We start from the raw sequence: 16,833 nt of genomic DNA, 5'->3' as shown, positions 1-16,833 counted from the left end.
TATTTTATTTGCAAGGCAATGTGTCAAATAAGCAAGTATGTATTGACATACTAAGGTTGCTACAAGCTAACACTAGCACAGGAATTTAATCTGCTTAAATCCTCAGCACTGCCTTGACAACACTGCCAAGCAATCCGGACTGCGGTGAAAGCATCAAACTTTGTACCACAAAGTTTGGTATTACTGAAGGTCTCTCAAGAATGGATAAAACCAGATTACTGCTGTTGCAGTAATTTTGCATCACTATGGCACATCAGTTTGCATTTTAAGCCAGGAGCTAGCCCGCTGTTTAGTGTGAAGAAGAGAATAAATAGTGTTTTCTATAGAAACAGAGATTATTAAAAGATTTTACAGGGCCCAGACACAAACATACTTTGTAAATCAAGGAGCATTCATTCCTTCACAGCATATTACTCATTCTCTGGTTACATGACTACCTATACCAAACAGGTATATATTGGTATATATACCAAACCAGACACACCATTAAGGTGCCACAGGGAGATGACAACCCTGCCATTTCAGCAACTGACACAAAGCAGGAAGATTCCTCTACAACAATCAGTCACTTGAAGTGAGACAACAATCCAAACTCACCATCACCTCTGAAAAGGGAATTCTCTTTCCACAGAACTATAATTGCCTAGAAATGAAACTACTCATTTCAGAGGTTTATTAATCAAGACCACAGAAAAGTGTCTTCACTGCTTGGTCCTAATTTGGCCCTGCTCTGTTTCATTCAATTGCCCTATGCCTCATTACTGCAGGTGTTGTTGCTCATGCTGTTATGAACAAAATATTCAAAATATGCACACTAAAGTAAAAGACCTTAAAAGTATCTTTCTGACCAAGTATGAAATTTGTGATCTTGTAATTCAGACAAACCAGGAAAGACAAGGGAAGCACAGTCCCTGATAAGAACATGACTATTTGGCACACACAGATCATCATTTTTCCTTGTCCACCCCACTTCCTGCCACATAGCTCCCAGAGGAGCAGACATACCTTCTACCAGGTATGACACCGCTGCCAGAAGATCTTATTAAAGGTTTTCGAAGAGGGGAATGCTGATAGTTTTGCTCTTCACTGCTTTGCCTTCCTTCATCTTCACCTGCTTTCTTCTCCTTGGATGAAAACTCTCTTTTTGCTGGACCTGAAGTGACATATAAACATGAAGCCAGGTACTTGCTGGTTTAAGCAATAACTCATTCTCCCCCATGGAGGTGGTGTTCAACAGTTTGCTTGAAAAAAACCCACCAAAACAAAACTATTAGAAAATAAAGCTGAGAGTCAGTTGGACAACTTGAAGCTGCACTGAGTAAGTCTACCAATTGCTAGTCAGCTTCACTGTTCCATAAGAAGTATTTTTCAATAAAATACCACTTAGCAGTAACTATAAATGGTCAGTAGATTATCAGTAGATGAAGTCTGATCATCATCTGAATTTAAGTTCTCTGAGGTCTGGGGTATAATCCACAAGCCATAACTCTCTAGGGGATACCAAATCCATTCCACTTACAATAAACCACAACTCCCAGTGCTCCTGCTGAAGCATTTTAAGTACCTATTTCACATACCCAAGCTCAGACTGAGGCTGGTGTGCCTTCTCAAGAGTTACATCTACACCTTGCAGGAAGAAAGGAAGAATTTCTTCTCTCAGGAACAAATTTTCAACCAGTTGGATTTCTCAAATTCTCTCAGATTAGTTATTTTAAATTGCTGCCATTCACATTTCGATACACTTAACACCACAATAAAATGACAAAGGCAAACAGGCATCCCTACAGCTGCTGCTTCAAGATGTTCATTCTCAGGAAGACAACTCTGCAGCTATTAATTGTTTGAAGGCAAGTATGTGGTTGATCAAAGCTGTGGTGAACCATGCACCTGCTGATGAACATGTGCTGAACATGCACCTGAGAGATGAAGCCTATTGCCAGGTGAGGATCTCCAAAGCACACATGCAGCCTTTACAAAGCTAAGGAAAACGAAGCACTTGACAGCTCCAGCATTCGCCTAAGGTGTGAACAGCCAACTTGCCCTAATTCCAAGCAGAGTCTGGAATTCAGGTTTCCCACTGCTGAACTCAGTTATCTGTAGATTGTTCTCATTTGGGTTCAAGTAGTGTGCAACTCTTGATATGCCAAACAGCAACCTCAACTCACTCCAGAGTGCTCCTTAATTCAGTTCTCAGGAAGCCCACATGCCAGACCACATGAAGTGGGCAGCAAGGCATTTGAAACTGGGTTTTCTTACATCCACAAAGAACATCCTACTTCTAGATAGGAGCAAAAAGTTAACATCGCCCATATGTTAACAGCCTTAACAGGTTACCAGCCTTAATAATGCCACTGAACAGCCTTCCAGTGGCTAAAGGGGGCTGAGAAGAAATCTGGAGAGGGGCTTTTGACAAAGGCCTATACGGGCAGGACAAGGAGGAATGGCTTTAAGTTCAAAAAGGGTACATTCAGATTAGACATTAGGCAGAAGCTCTTCCCTGTGAGGGTGCTGAGGCGCTGGCACAGGGTGCCCAGAGAAGCTGTGGCTGCCCCATCCCTGGCAGTGTTCAAGGCCAGGTTGGACACAGGGGCTTGGAGCAACCTGCTCTAGTGGAAGGTGTCCCTGCCCGTGGCAGGGGGTTCGGACTGGAGGAGCTTTAAGGTCCCTTCCAACACAAACCAGTCTGGGATTCTACAATTATACTCCTGGAGATTTAACATTCCTATACAGAGATCATCTTAGCACAAGAACTGAGCAGAAGGCGCACCATTCATGTATCACCCAGTAACCCTATCTGGAAACACAGACTTACTTGTTTTCTTCTTTTGCCAAAATGTTACTATATCTTTGTGCAACTCTTTTGCTTTTTTTCTGGCAAGAGCTGCAGAGGCCTGAAAGAAAACAAAAGCAGAGCATGAAAACATGAAAACCCATTAGCATCACACCAAAATACTCAGTGCAGGTTTTGCCAGAGAAACCAATTTCTGTAAGATTCCGGTTACTGCATTTTAGCCACTCACTTAAGACCTACATGGAATAAGCAGGACTGGCTTCTACAAAAATTCCACAAAACTTTTAAGAGCTACAGCAACCTTAGAGCCCAAAGGTGTGTTTTTAAGCACAAAACAGGAACAGACCGTGCAGTCTCTGAACTGGCTCTTCAACACACCTCAGCACTGAGGTAATAGCAGCATTTCCAGCAAAGTCACCCTGCAGAGATCACACAAGCTCACCTCACCTGTGATGCTGATGAGCCTGAGCAAGAGCACAGCATCATGTGTAATTCAGGTTTGGGTAACAGGAGACAACAAACAGGGAAGATCCATTTGGTATCTGCTGGATACTAACGGGACAGCTAAAACCAGGCATAGCTCTGGTAGATGCCATGCCTTAGGTGCAGTTCAATGTGCTTCTATCCCTGTCTGTAACACAGTGCTCACAATACAAAGCTTTCTCCAAGTGAAAACCATACCGCGCTACCAAACAGGGGCGCAGTCCTCACTGCACCCACCCCAACCCATCCCAACCACTCAGACCTGAACCCGCTCTTGTGCCAACCGCTTCCAATACTCACATGATCGAAGAAGTGGATAATGGCCATTTTCTTATTGCGCCTGGTCATGACCCGCCGGACTTTTGCAAACTGGCCGAAGTGCTTCTCCAGCACCGTCCTGTCGTTGAGGTAATCAGGGACGTTCTTGCACTGGATGGCGGTCAGGTCGCTGGGCGACAGCCCCCCCAGCCCCTCCATGCTCTCGCTGCTCCGAGCCCGGCGGGCGGGGGTCACGGCGGCGGAATCTGTGAGGAGAAGGGAGGCAGCGACCTCAGAGAGCGGGGTGACACGGGGCGACACGGGGCTCCCCGCCGTCCCATCCTACCTTCCCGAGGCGGGTCCCGGGCCTCGACCGGCAGCGTCTCCTCTGTGGGTCCCCGCTCAGCCTCGGCGGCTTCCCCGCGGTCGCGCTGGCCGCGGCCCTGACTGCGCAGCATCTCCTCCAGCATGCGGCCGAAGAGCGCTCCGCCGCGGGGCCGGCTCAGCACCACCGCCCGCTTCTCCGGCGGCGCCGCCGCCGCCGCCCGCCCTCCCGCCGCCGCGGCTACCGCTCGCCGCGGCGAGCGCTCCCGCTCCTCCTTCCGCTTCAGGCCCTTGGCCGCCGGCTCGCCCGGCTCCTCGAAGAGCGGCCGCGGGCCTTTCTCCTCCTGCCGGCCGAGCGCGGCGGCGGGACGCGAAAACGAGAAGGGTCCTCCCACCGTCACCTCCGCGCTCGCCTCGGGCGCGAAGCCGAAGGGCGGCGAGAAAGTGAAGGCAGCGGCGGGGCCCTTCTCCGCCTCGCTGCCCGTCAGCGGCTTGAAGGCGGCGGCGTTCTCAGGCGCCTTGAAGCGGAACTCGGGCGCCGCGAAGGCCCCACCGCCGCCGCCGCCCGGCGCCTCGCTCGGCCCCGGGAAGCCGCCCAGGTTGGTGGGCGGCTTGAAGCTGAACCCCGCGTTGCCCACCGGGGCACCGCTGCTGCCCGCCGCCGTGAAGGCCGGCGCCTGGCCTAGCCCATAAGCCGGCCCGAAGGCAGAGGGCCCGGAGGAGAAGGGAAGCCCGGCGGCCGCACCGCCCTGCCCGAAGACGGCGGCCTGCCCGAAGCGCAGGGGCGGCGGGAAGGCGGGCGGCCCGCGGAACGGACCGCCGGCGTTCATGGCGGCGGCCGGCCGGCCGGCTCTCCTCAGCGGGCGGGGTCCCGCCGGCGGGGCGGGACGGAGCGAAGGAAGGGGCGGGCAGGGTCGTGCCGCCGCCGCCGTCGCCATCATGAGTGTGGCGCTGCGGAACGCCCAGCGGGTAGTGCCGGTGCGCCGGGCCCCGCTCCGCCGCGCCGTGTGCGCCCTGCGGGCCGCCCTGGGCGCTTCCCGCTTCGATGTGGGGCTGGTCTGCGCCGGCAACGGGCTGATGCGGCGTCTGAACGGCGCGTACCGGCACTGCCCGGAGCCCACCGACGTCCTCTCCTTCCCCTTCCACCGGGTGGCGGTGGGGGAGCTGCCGCGGCCGCGCTGCCGCGACGAGTACAACTTGGGGGACATCTTCCTGGGGGTAGAGTACATCCACCAGCAGTGCCGCGCCACCGGGGAGGACTTCGACAGCGTCCTGGCGGTGAGCACCGCCGCGAGCAGCGGGGCCTCCGGTCCTCCCGCTGCGCGGAAGGGCAGTGTGCGGTGTCCGACGGGGAGAGGGTAGCGGCTGTCGCTTTCCTAGCCCGGCCAGGCTGAATAAGGAGGTTTACCGTGAAAGATTAACTTTGTGCTTTAACACTTACTTAACTGGGGGAGGACACTGCCTAGGCTTTGTCGTTTTGCAGGGCAGAGTACTGGCTTTTCCTTGTTGCAGTAATGGCAAAACGGGAAATGATGGGGTACGGGGTAAGCCCTGGTCGTCTCTTCTACCCCGGGGTGCATGGGCTGGGCTGTCTGTGCAAGGGATCTGACAGCGTTGAGGTGAAGTTTCATGGAATCCTAGACTGGTTTGGGTCGGAAGGGACACCTTCCACTAGAGCAGGTTGCTCCAAGCCCCTTCCAACACGTCGTTTATTCTCTTGTCTCTTTAAACAGGTGACGGCAGCCCACGGATTGTGCCATTTGCTTGGCTACCAGCACAACACAAAAGCCGAGTGGCAACAGGTACGGCGATGCCCCGGAGCAGGGGGAGGTGTGCGGTGTCCGCCTGTGTCTCGTCGTACCCCGGTGGAAATAAGCCCCTTTTGTGACTGGGAACTCTGGCTCGCTGGGTTAGCCCAGCGGCGCTGACTGCGGCTTCTCTCCTGCAGATGTACCAGAAGGAGGTGGAGATCCTGGAGGAGCTGAACCGCCTCACGGGCTCCAGCCTCCGGCCCCTGACCGCGGGCCTCTTCTGAGGGGGCCGCCCCGAGGGGACGGGCCGCGACCGGGGCCGCCCCGGACGTGGCGCGGCGCGGGGATGGCGGCGCAGGGCTCCGGATGCCGCCTCCCGCCGCCGCTGGTGCTGCTGGGCCTGGCCGTGCTCGCCCTCCCGCCGCCCGCCGCCGCGCAGCCGCCGCCCGCCGCGCTCCGCGCCGGCCACGCCGCCTCCTCGCTGCCCGCCGCCGCTGCCGCGCCGCGCACCAGGTGAAGAGCGGGTCCTCCTTGGTCACCGCGGGCCGCAGCGGCAGTGCAGCCTGCCCCAGGGTCAGCCCCGGGGCTCTCCTGTCATCGCAGCCTCCCTGCGTGGTGTCCCCAGGGGACCTCTCTGAGCCGTGGGCTGGTGGGCATGTAGAGGTCTTCCGTCACCTGCTGGTGCTGGTTTGGGTTTCTGTAAGATGCTGTAGCTGTCACGGGGGCTTTCCTGCTCTGAGTGGGACCCCAACTGCACCCTTTTCCCCTGTCCCTCCTGAATGTGTCCTCCCAGCTTCACATTCGGTGTGCAGGAGTTAGCCTGAGTAATGTGCCAGTCATTTCGCCAATCATACCACATACCGTGTTACCCTCGGGACAGGCAAGACATCTGAGGGTTTGCTCCTTGAGGCCCCGTGTCCTGCCACTCTGCAGGAAAGGCTCATGATGCTATGGTTGGTTCTGGGCCCCTCACTACAAGAGAGACACTGAGGGGCTGGAGCTGGGCCAGAGAAGGGCACCGGAGCTGGTGCAGGGCCTGGAGCACAAGTGTGATGAGGAACAGCTGAGGGACCTGGGAGGTTTAGTCTGGAGAAGAGAAGGCTCAGGGGGGACCTTATCGCTCTCTGCAACTGCCTGACAGGAGGATGGAGCCAGGAGGGGGCTGGTCTCTGCTCCCAAGGAACAAGGGATGGGACAAGAGGAAACGGCCTCAAGCTGCACCAGGGCAGATTTAGATGGAGCTGAGGAACAATTCCTTCCCCAGAGGGTGCTCAGGCATTGGAACAGGCTGCCCAGGGCAGGGCTGGAGTCACCGTCCCTGCAAATGTTCACACACTGTGTAGCCGAGGCCCTCAGTGCCATGGGTTAGTGGTGGCCTTGGCAGTGCTGGGGAATGGTTGGACTTGATGAGCTTAAAGGTCTTTTCCAACCTGGTTGATTCTGTGATTGTGTGTCACCTTGATGATGTCCCATGAGGAGACCCTGGTGGCCCCCAGCCACTACAGCGTGCACCACTCTGCCGTCCCCTTCCACCTTCTGAGTACCACCAACTCATGAAAAAGTAACAGTCTCCATCCTAATACAGCTGTGTGACATGATTGTGGGGTAAAGAGAAAAACACATGTACAAGTTTTAAGCTCCTTGAAGTAATTACATTGCTTTGTTCTCCCCAGATACCTTTTGTATGATGTAAATCCTCCTGAAGGGTTCAACCTCCGCAGAGATGTCTACATTCGCATTGCTTCCCTTCTAAAGACCTTGCTGAAAAGTGAAAACTGGGTGTTAGTTCTGCCTCCCTGGGGACGTCTTTATCACTGGCAGAGCCCCGACATCCTTCAGGTCCGGCTCCCTTGGTCTGACTTCTTTGATCTCCCAAGCCTCAACAGGAACATTCCCGTCATTGAATACGAGCAGTTCCTTGCAGGTAGAGCATGGAATGATACAATCTACAATTGACTAAATACTTAAGGTGGTTTCTTCACAGGTTTATCCTTATATATGCTGTTATCTGTATATGTGAAATAAAACGCCACACCTCTGCAAAGAGCTGTGAAGGGATCTCTGTCCCTTACTTTCCAGGAAAAAGCATTTAGAAACCCTGATATTAGGGGACAAAGGGTTTGTACTTGTCATTTTCTTGGAGGCAGTCTTCCCTCAGCAACTACCTACAGCCCTGAAAACCTCTGTGCTTCATGGCATGTTTTACCTAGCTTCTAAATGTACATTCCCTTGGTGATTCAGTTCTGTCTGGCACATTAAATCACGCACAGCTGAGTGAGAGTAGCAGGTTGTCACATCCCCTGACCCTTTGAGCTTTTTTGGCTCACACAGAACTTCTCTTTTTATAGGGAAAACAGGGGAGAGTAGTCTAATGTTAGCATTTCTAGCAGAGTTTTAACTGCAGGCAGTGCTACTTCATACCTTTATCGTGTGTTTTTTCATGCTCACATATGCTTTGCCTCCTGCTCAGAGTCAGGTGGGCCCTTTATTGAACAGATTTACGTCCTACAAGGCTACGCAGAAGGGTGGAAAGAAGGAACATGGGAAGAAAAAATAGATGAAAGGCCATGCATTGATCAGCTTATGTACTCCAAAGACAAACACGAATACTACAGGTAACATCTAGCAGTCCTTTTAGTCTTCTTTTTAGTTGTATTTAGTGACACGTTTGCCTGTGAATCAGTATTTTCTGTTCCCTTTCAGGGGATGGTTCTGGGGTTATGAGGAAACGCGGGGCCTAAATGTCTCTTGTTTGTCTGTCCAAGGATCTGCCTCTATTGTGGCTCCCATCCTTTTGAAGAACACTTCAGCACAGTGAGTTGCCTTGTGTTACTATGTCTTGTATTGTGTGCCCACAAAACCATTGCTAGGTGGGAAGAGCAGGGCGAGGTTACAGGCTATGTGTCACTGTTGTGGTTCATCACTGAGTTACTATAATCCATTAAAGTCATTACACAGGAATTTACACTGTAAGAAACACCTAACTGTAAGTTAGGTTAAATGTTGCAGTGCTGAAAGCTAAAAGGAAGTAGCCTTGAGCTCCTTCGTATTCTTTCTCAGGTAGCTAAATGTCCTTGCCACCCTGTGTTTAGCTTTCTTTCCTTTACCCTTCAATGCTGGGTTAAGAGGGAACGAACAGAGTGGAATCAGTGTTTCCCACATCTTGGATCACGAGATGCAGTGCCTGGTCTCCTGTGATGTCCATGCTCCATAGTGTGAGCTGGGTTTAGAGAAAGCAAGTAGCATGCTTTGTCTTTCTGATGTAAGATGCCACTAGGATAACCATAGGAAAGGAAAGCAAAGCTCTTATATGAGAGATGGAGCTTACGTTATCCCAGTAGCGAAGTATTTCCAGTCAGCTGTGACCCTGTAACAACTGAAGACACTGAAGCAAAGCAAAAGCTGTGTTGCAGTTTTAAGCAAGAAGTTGCATACCAGAATTAGTGGCGCAGCTGCTTCATCCTTGGGTTACTTGACAACTGTTGGCTGAACACTTGCTGAGTGTTGGCCATTTGTTGGTTCATTTTGTCATTGCTGGACACTTCCTATGGATGCTTTGGTTTGAGACATGTTCTCTGATGAGATCCCCTGTAAAAAGTAGTTCTGGCGTGTGGATCTTCCCAGCTCCACCACCTAGTGCAAAAATTCACAGGAGATGTTTCTGTTGTGATGTTGCTGTCTCTAAGTGCTTGCTAAGCCTTTAGTTCCCTTTTTCTTTGTATTGGAATGAAGACCTGTCATTAGGATTAAAGGCTTTTATTTCTTCATGCTCAAATTCTTTTATTTTTACTTTCTTTATCATCTTTTACTGTTTAACTTCATGGAGTTTATGAACCTGTTTTCTTCACTTGGACGCTTCTGCACTTTTGCATAGTCCCCTATTTGAAACTGAATGCAGCTGCAGTAACGTTTGCTTGGCCATTGTTGATCCAGTAGGATGTTGAAGATGAGTACGTTTGTGGCCCCTCTGACAGAGTAGCTCTTCCACTGTGAGATCTTGGGCCATGTCTTGCTGCAGCTCAAGACAATGTCAGGAGCTGCTCCCTGCCCAGTTGGTTGATGGAACTGCCTTTGAGGGTGTCTCAAACTGCAGTTGCTTGGTCACATCCTGCTGTGACGCTTGCCCTGCCTACCTGGGGATAGGTGAAATCTCTGATGGCTATGGTGACCTGCACCTCTCTGATCTCCCATATTGCCCTTTTGGCCAGACAATCACTTGTATGGTCCTAGTACTATCACTCTTCAGGTGTGTAATCTGATTCACCTCCAAGCTTCCTGTTAAAAGCAGTGCTGCTTCTCCACCAGCATAACCTAGTCTGTTTTCCAGATTAGCCTTATGTGCAAGTGTCCAGCTGATTTTCACAGTGATAATCTGAAGTTGATTTATTTCCCTCCTCTCATTTTAGTAGAAGGTCCAGATGATGACTTTGACCCCCTTCAGAAGTATTTCTCTGTGTGTTCACTCATATTCAGTGTGCTCAGAGCACGAACTGAGCCTACATCCCTTATGTTCTTGGATACTCAAAACTCTCTTTTGCTTCTTCCCACTTAGCGCAGTTGCTGTTCCCAGTACACGATCCTGAGCTGTGTGTGTTTATGAAAAGATCAGGCTGTTTTCCTGTTAGTGAAAAACTTTCATTTTAATGTTAGTGTGCTTAGTTGCTAACACATGTTTTTGTAGTGTCTGTGTCTTCTTTGGTCTGTTGTTTTACTGCAGGATATTTTGTTCCACATGTGGAAAGCATCATCTCTGGTTTTACTTTCATGAGCATAACCTGTGCTTCCTCCAAGAGGCTCTCACATGCTCAGAGGCCAAGCATCATCTTATAGGTCGCTTTTCCCCTTTGGATCACTCTCCCTGTTGGCAGTCTTATTTCTCCAGCAGCAAGTACTGTGAGGACTATGTGAGGCATTGTTAATGCTTGTTTGTGTTTAACTGTCAGAATTAAGAGTACCACTTATTAAGGAAAAGAGCAGGAACACACAGTGGCACAGTTCCCTTTTCTCCCAGCAAGCAATGGGTCACAAAGTTCTTTATACAGAACAGATTGGCAGCCTATCCCTCATTCCCCTCTGTGCTCGCCTTGCAAACAGATCATAGTCTGTGCTTTATCCTAGCAACTGTATCATCATAATGTACATTCTATTCTTAAGGGCACTGCACTCAGTTTTACAATTTTTAATAGGTCAGTGATGTTAGACAGAGCTGAAAACCTTCTTCATGACCACTACGGAGGGAGAGATTATTGGAATGTGAGTATTTTCCAGCCAGCTTCTCTAGCCTTTCTGCTTGGTTCTGATAACAGTTCAATCACTGATACGTGCTTCAGTTTTGTTTTGTGTTTCTTTTCTTGAACTAACTAGTATCTTACGTTTCAGCAGAGTATGCTAAAGATGGTCTTCAGGCTGCTGTGGATTAATGTAGTGCATTAATGTCTTGGCGCCTTGTCCCCAAAGACTCAGTGCCACAGGACATGGTGTTTAGAAGGACAACACACGTGCAGTGAGAAGGGATCTGCCTTTGTGCAGTTTCTTGTCTAGGCAGCCTCAAGATCAGAGTTTTCAAAGGAATTCCTGAAAGTGCTCAGTAGCGTTGAAACTGTCTCCCCATTGGCTTCAAAGGCAAAATTCCCACAGGTTTTAAGGTAACGCTGAGCACTTTGGGAGACCCCAGCCAAGGGGTTTGTGGCAAAATAACTGCTATGTAAAAAATGTTAAGGCCAAGTTAAAGGTTCAGCCCGAGGAAAACTGAACACAATATGGAGAGCTTGATACTTGGTAATGTTTCTAAGAGAAAGTGACTTTCATATTACTAAATAACTTACATAGACCACAGTCTTGTAAGATATAAACGTAGAATCAACTAGGTTGGAAAAGACCTTTAGATCATGGAGTCCAACTGCTACCCAAGGTGCGTAGACCATGTCAACATCTGACTATTCACTTGGTACATGGCATATTTTTTCAGAAATGGACCAAACAGTAGTTTGCTAATTACTGTTTTTCATTGCAAGTGACTTTCCAAACAGAGAAATGCAACCCAGGTATCATCTGAGTCTGACTCTTGGTCCTGTAAAAGCAGACATGAAAGCCATGACACACATTTCTTACCAGTGGCACTATAAACATCACCTCAACAATTTAAATTTGTCTCAAAATTATTTATCACTTTTTGTGGAAAAATAGGCTTCTTTCTTTTATTTCAGTTTCTAACTACCTGCATGGTTTGTGGTGTTGGTTTTTTTTCTTAATAGCTCTGCAGATAACATCTGGAGTTCTTTTTAGTCTTGCTAAAAGATGCTGTCTTGTCTCAAAGAAGTTTTCAAATAGGAACAAGCCAGATTTAGAGGTGTTTGACACAAGCATAGCGTTCAAAGGTGTTCATTTTCCTTGCCAGTGCACTGCACTGCCATGGGTTGTGTACATGTTTGCTGCCCTTTTGGCATACCATGTTCATCATAGCTTGGGTAAGGTACTCAAAGGCTTGACTGACAGGCGTATTGTGTTGACATGTTACAAAAAGAAGGGAAAATGTCTGTCTCTGAACTGCAGTGTGAGCATTCTGCAGCAGACACTGTCTGCATCCTTCCCTTGATAGAGAATCATAGGATCATAGAATGGTTTGGGTTGTAAAGGACCTTAAGATCATCTAGTTCCAACCCCCTGCCATAGGTGTTTTGTCTTACAGGTGTTTTGCAAGCTAAAGTCTTTGCCCAGCTTTTGTTTCCAAAGGTGAGGTATATTGCTAGAATGTTTAATTGGGTCTATTATGTTCTGTTGTGTAAATAACTACAGTGTAACTCCGTACACCTCTGTATTGCAGGGTCAGATGTATGCTGGTTATAAACGTAGTTATGAGTAAGGTTAAACAGTTAAAGCTCAGATGAAAGGTTAGAAATTGCTGCTTGTAGTGCTGTATGGATGTGTCAGAAGTAACTGCATCCTGGAAGCTGTGTGTGTGTGAAACTATCTCCATTTGGTCATTTTTAGCTCTCCCTTTTTCTCACTCCACATCTGCTCTTATTCCAATAGACCCGTCGGAGCATGGTGTTTGCTAAACACCTCCGTGTAGCAGGAGATGAGTTTAGAAACAAATACCTTCAATCCACCGATGAGGCAGACAGGACTCACTACAATGAGGACTGGACACAGATGAAGGTAAAATCACAGCAGTCTGTTTCCCATAACAAATGCAATCATTTGTGTACTCCTGGCTGTACACTGCAAGGAATATTGGAAGATCCATGTGAATCTAGCTCTCCCTGCTCAGGTTGAGGTGGATGTCCATGTTTCTACTGTACCCTCTTCTCCCTTGTGACATGAGTTAAAGGAGACTGACTGCTTCTGGGTGCCAGGTTTCTGTTGCCCTCTCTTCCCTTGTATTTCTTCTTGTATTCAGCATCATCAGTGGGCATAAAGTTCAGCTGCAAACTGCCAGGTGGGGATTTGGTCAAGGAGAGCGAATTTTGCATACAAAGATCTCACACTCCAGTTTCTCTTGTATAATGCAGGTCACTCATGATCAAAACATCACAATGTGTCCCAAAATACTACCAGCCCACACCTCTAAGTTACTTTTGCAGCTGGAGTAATTCAGTGCCATATCCAGGGATTCACACCTTTTCAGTGTGAATGAATAGTGGTGCTCTCAAGTCTTCAAGTTGATTGATCTTTCTCTCTTTCTTAGGTTAAGATAGGCACAGCTCTAGGTGGTCCATACCTTGGGGTTCATCTCAGAAGGAAAGACTTCATCTGGGGTCACAGAGAAGACGTGCCTTCCCTGCAAGGAGCTGTAAAGAAAATTCGCAGCCTCTTGGGGATGCTTCAACTTCAAAGAGTTTTTGTAGCCACTGATGCTGTCGAGGAGGGTAAGCAGATTATAGTCAGTTTAGGATTGATAGCTTTTGACAACAAGGGCTGCAATTACCACTCTGCTTTCATAAATGACTGGAACTTCATGTGCCTCCATCACTGAATGGGGAATTGAGCAGGATTGGGCAGCTGCTTCCTTCCAGCTTGAATACCATTCATTTGGTATTTCCCATAGGAGGTTCAATGGTCTCTACAGTGGGAAATTGGGAATTGAATTTGCCTGTTCCTCCTTCTCATTCTTCCATCCCACCTTCTTCCTTAGCATTGCAGACAGTCTCGGACATGCTGGTGGGAAGGGTCCTCTGAAGTCTCCACTCAGCCTTCCCCTTGGTTGCCCCCAGCGCCACACTGGGGTGGACCTCGCTGTGTGTGGCCAAGGCTTAGACACTCCCAAGGGTGGGCTTCCCCTCCCAGGCCTTATCCCAGGGCTGCTCTTCCCTCCTGGTGGTATATAGGGATCTGTTTCAATGCGGGATGTTAGAATAACCCTGCAGGGCATGGCATCGGTGATAGCAAGTCTGAAGCTTGCTGTCAAGAAAGGCCTTTTGGTACAACTACCCTGTAGGATTAGACAGCAAGGCTAGTGGTAGCATCTGTTATACCCCTTACAGGCTTCCCCAGCCTTGAGAGTTGCTCCCCTCAGCACCACGTTCCTGCCCCAGTGTGTCCTCTCCCTCTGCAATACTCTGACGTTGGCAAACATTGCAAAACCTGCAGGTAGCTTTTGGTTTCTCTTGCTTTGTAACTGTCCACCCAGGGTTTCCTTAAACGCATTTTATGACAGCAGCAAGTTGCTCTTTACAATGTCAAAATAGATTTGCATCTTTCCCTTTTTCAGAGGTTGAATTGCTCAAGAAACTGCTGCCTGAGATGGTGAGATTTGAACCCTCTTGGGAGGAGCTGGAGCTCTACAAAGATGGGGGCTTGGCTGTGATTGACCAGTGGATCTGTGCACATGCAAGGTAGCAAATTTGGCTTCATCGAGGAACCAAATCTTAGTGTCACAAAACTGAATATTGGTTTTGATCCAGATACAGTTGTTTACAAATCATATATGACATGATTTTATATAACTGATATACATCTATAATAGATGTATAATAGGTCATAGGCTTGCCAAGCTGGCACCAGGGACAGGACAAGGGGAAATGGCTTTAACCTGCCAGAGGGGAGATTGAGATGAGCTCTGAGGCAGAAGCTCTTCCCTGTGAGGGTGCTGAGGCGCTGGCACAGGGTGCCCAGAGAAGCTGTGGCTGCCCCATCCCTGGCAGTGTTCAAGGCCAGGTTGGACACAGGGGCTTGGAGCAACCTGCTCTAGTGGAAGGTGTCCCTGCCCGTGGCAGGGGGTTGGAACTGAATGAGCTTTAAGGTCCCTTCCAACCCGAACCAGTCTACATTTCTATGATAATAGTGACATTGTGTATACATATCATACATATGATAATTTCATATAATTTCAACGATCATTAAAGTTCATTGGACTGAAATCAGTCACTTGCATTTTAAAACCTGGCACCTTCATCAACCCTTTCTGCTTTGTTTTCCACAGGTATTTTATAGGCACCTCAGTTTCAACATTTTCCTTCCGGATCCATGAGGAAAGGGAGATCCTGGGATTTGATCCAAAAACAACTTACAACCGGTTTTGTGGTGAAAAGGAGAAAAACTGTGAGCAGCCAACTCACTGGAAAATCGTGTACTAAAATACAGAGAATTCCAAGGACTTCAGCACTGGTGAGCACAAAAGGATATGGAAACATCACAGGGAAATACCTCCCTTTGACCAAACTACAGCTCTGTCGTCTACCCTCTTTTTGGTGTTTACTTGATATTTTTGCTTTGAAGAACAAGCAATATTCACCTTCTTAGCCAGGCAGTGATGGGAGCAAGAAAACTGCAGTCAGCCCAGCCTGGGATCCGGTTCTTGGCATGGTCACGAATAGAGACCACCACCAGACACTACAAGTGAGATGTGAAAGGTAGAACTTTGTCCTGAAACCAAGTACCAAGTGAAGTAAATCACAGCTTGCTTTAGAGTTCTGAGGAGGAAGAGGAACAGTTTTAATTTTTAGAAGTTAAAATACTCTATTTCTGTCTGTATTTTTTGTCCCGTTCAGTGTTTGCCTCTCTGATGGCAAAAGAAAATACATCTTGGTTTTGTGACCTGGACTACATGAGCTGCAGGTTGTGTGGAAGCTCTGCCATTCTCTGGGGAAATCCTCCCTCTTCAAGCAGTATTTTGTGAACGTTCAAATTGTCTCATGCAATCAGTGCTTGATAAAAGAAAAGGAGGACGTGTTTTGACCTGAAGACCAACTGCAGCTAACAGCAGCCTCAGTGGGTCTGTGCTGAAAGAGGCAAAAAGATGGGGCCTGTAGGCTGGTTAAAGAAAGGTTCTGTTTCTTCTTATGTTTTACCTTCACAAAGGAAACTTCTTCACCCCATCGTAGTCCTTCCAAAGGCCTGCTCAGTTGCACTGATGCAGATGTCAGCACCTTTTTGGGCTCACCCAGTTGCTCAGTTCAGTGGGGGTGATGGTTTGCTGGGGAGCAGGATCAGGAAAGTTTCCACGTCAGTCAGATGGGTTGTCCCAGTGATTCAACAAAGGAATTTCCTGCACTTCTTTCAGTTTATGCAAGGGAGTAAACTGAGGACAGTCACAGACAGGGAAGGTCCTTGGGCCTTGAAATGATGCGTATAAACCATCATCTGGTAGGTGAGGTTGTGCTCTGATGGAGATGCTGGTTGTTGGTACAGGGGGAGAACCCTGTGCTACGCCACCAGCCACAAGTGAAGTGCAGCTCCCCTTTGAGGAGGGCTTTGTGGGGGTATCTGTTGCAGCTCTTGCAGTCTCCTGCTCTGTAGAATTGGTTGCTGGGATGTATTCTGCTTCACTCCGTGCTTTAGGTGGGTCTTTTACCCCGCAGGTCTACATGGCTCTGTCAAGCAGGACAAACCCTTCTCAAAAGTGGACTAGGAGACAGATTTCAAAAGGTAAAGCAGACACTGCTCCTTAAAGTCAGTATTACCAAATTACCTCACTGCCAGTGGACCCTTTTGTTCTTTCCTCTTGGCTTGAGTAGGAGCACATGGAACAGTCCTGCAGTGGACATCTCATAGTTGCTCCCAGGCAGTGATGTTGTTTCCTCCTGTGCAAATGCAGCAGAAGCTGGGAAGACTCAGGCAGTAGTAGCAGCAGGTCTCCTGTTCTTACCACTGTATTCCTTCAAAGCAGTGCCTTTTCCCACCAAGTCAAATGTTCTCCTTTAACCTGTGCACCATGGAAAGCAGTGGTGGCATTTTCTGTGTAATGTATACCTCAGTATGACCATTAAAAAGCTTTGTAGCATTTTA

The 16,833-nt window shown here is 48.9% G+C and overlaps 3 protein-coding genes across 4 annotated transcripts in view; 2 read left to right on the top strand and 1 right to left on the bottom strand.

The window, feature by feature from the left end:
- The window catches only part of MCM3AP (minichromosome maintenance complex component 3 associated protein), a 26,601-nt gene extending 21,788 nt beyond the window's left edge, over positions 1 to 4,813 (bottom strand). For both annotated transcript variants that reach the window (XM_030486646.1, XM_030486647.1), the window contains exons 1-4: positions 3,879 to 4,813; positions 3,575 to 3,798; positions 2,813 to 2,891; positions 1,006 to 1,153 (exon numbers count right to left, since the gene is read on the bottom strand). In XM_030486646.1, the coding sequence (XP_030342506.1) occupies positions 1,006 to 1,153; positions 2,813 to 2,891; positions 3,575 to 3,798; positions 3,879 to 4,797 (1,370 nt within the window). In that variant the 5' untranslated portion in view covers positions 4,798 to 4,813. The remainder of the gene's footprint in view (positions 1 to 1,005; positions 1,154 to 2,812; positions 2,892 to 3,574; positions 3,799 to 3,878) is intronic.
- On the top strand, positions 4,792 to 16,833 carry YBEY (ybeY metalloendoribonuclease). Its single transcript, XM_030486649.1, has 11 exons — positions 4,792 to 5,134; positions 5,590 to 5,658; positions 5,805 to 6,120; positions 7,281 to 7,531; positions 8,078 to 8,222; positions 8,311 to 8,421; positions 10,794 to 10,860; positions 12,640 to 12,765; positions 13,295 to 13,475; positions 14,318 to 14,441; positions 15,029 to 16,833. The coding sequence occupies exons 1-3, from the start codon at positions 4,796 to 4,798 to the stop codon at positions 5,889 to 5,891; spliced, it is 495 nt and encodes a 164-aa protein (XP_030342509.1). The 5' UTR covers positions 4,792 to 4,795; the 3' UTR covers positions 5,892 to 6,120; positions 7,281 to 7,531; positions 8,078 to 8,222; positions 8,311 to 8,421; positions 10,794 to 10,860; positions 12,640 to 12,765; positions 13,295 to 13,475; positions 14,318 to 14,441; positions 15,029 to 16,833.
- On the top strand, positions 4,802 to 16,833 carry POFUT2 (protein O-fucosyltransferase 2). The gene is made up of 11 exons (XM_030486648.1): positions 4,802 to 5,134; positions 5,590 to 5,658; positions 5,805 to 6,120; positions 7,281 to 7,531; positions 8,078 to 8,222; positions 8,311 to 8,421; positions 10,794 to 10,860; positions 12,640 to 12,765; positions 13,295 to 13,475; positions 14,318 to 14,441; positions 15,029 to 16,833. The coding sequence occupies exons 3-11, from the start codon at positions 5,954 to 5,956 to the stop codon at positions 15,180 to 15,182; spliced, it is 1,326 nt and encodes a 441-aa protein (XP_030342508.1). The 5' UTR covers positions 4,802 to 5,134; positions 5,590 to 5,658; positions 5,805 to 5,953; the 3' UTR covers positions 15,183 to 16,833.

Source organism: Strigops habroptila, chromosome 5 (assembly GCF_004027225.2).
Source record: "Strigops habroptila isolate Jane chromosome 5, bStrHab1.2.pri, whole genome shotgun sequence".
In the NCBI taxonomy this organism is placed as follows: Eukaryota; Metazoa; Chordata; class Aves; order Psittaciformes; family Psittacidae; genus Strigops; species Strigops habroptila.
Note: the sequence above shows the minus strand (reverse complement) of the source record. Positions and strands in the feature narration are given on the sequence as shown.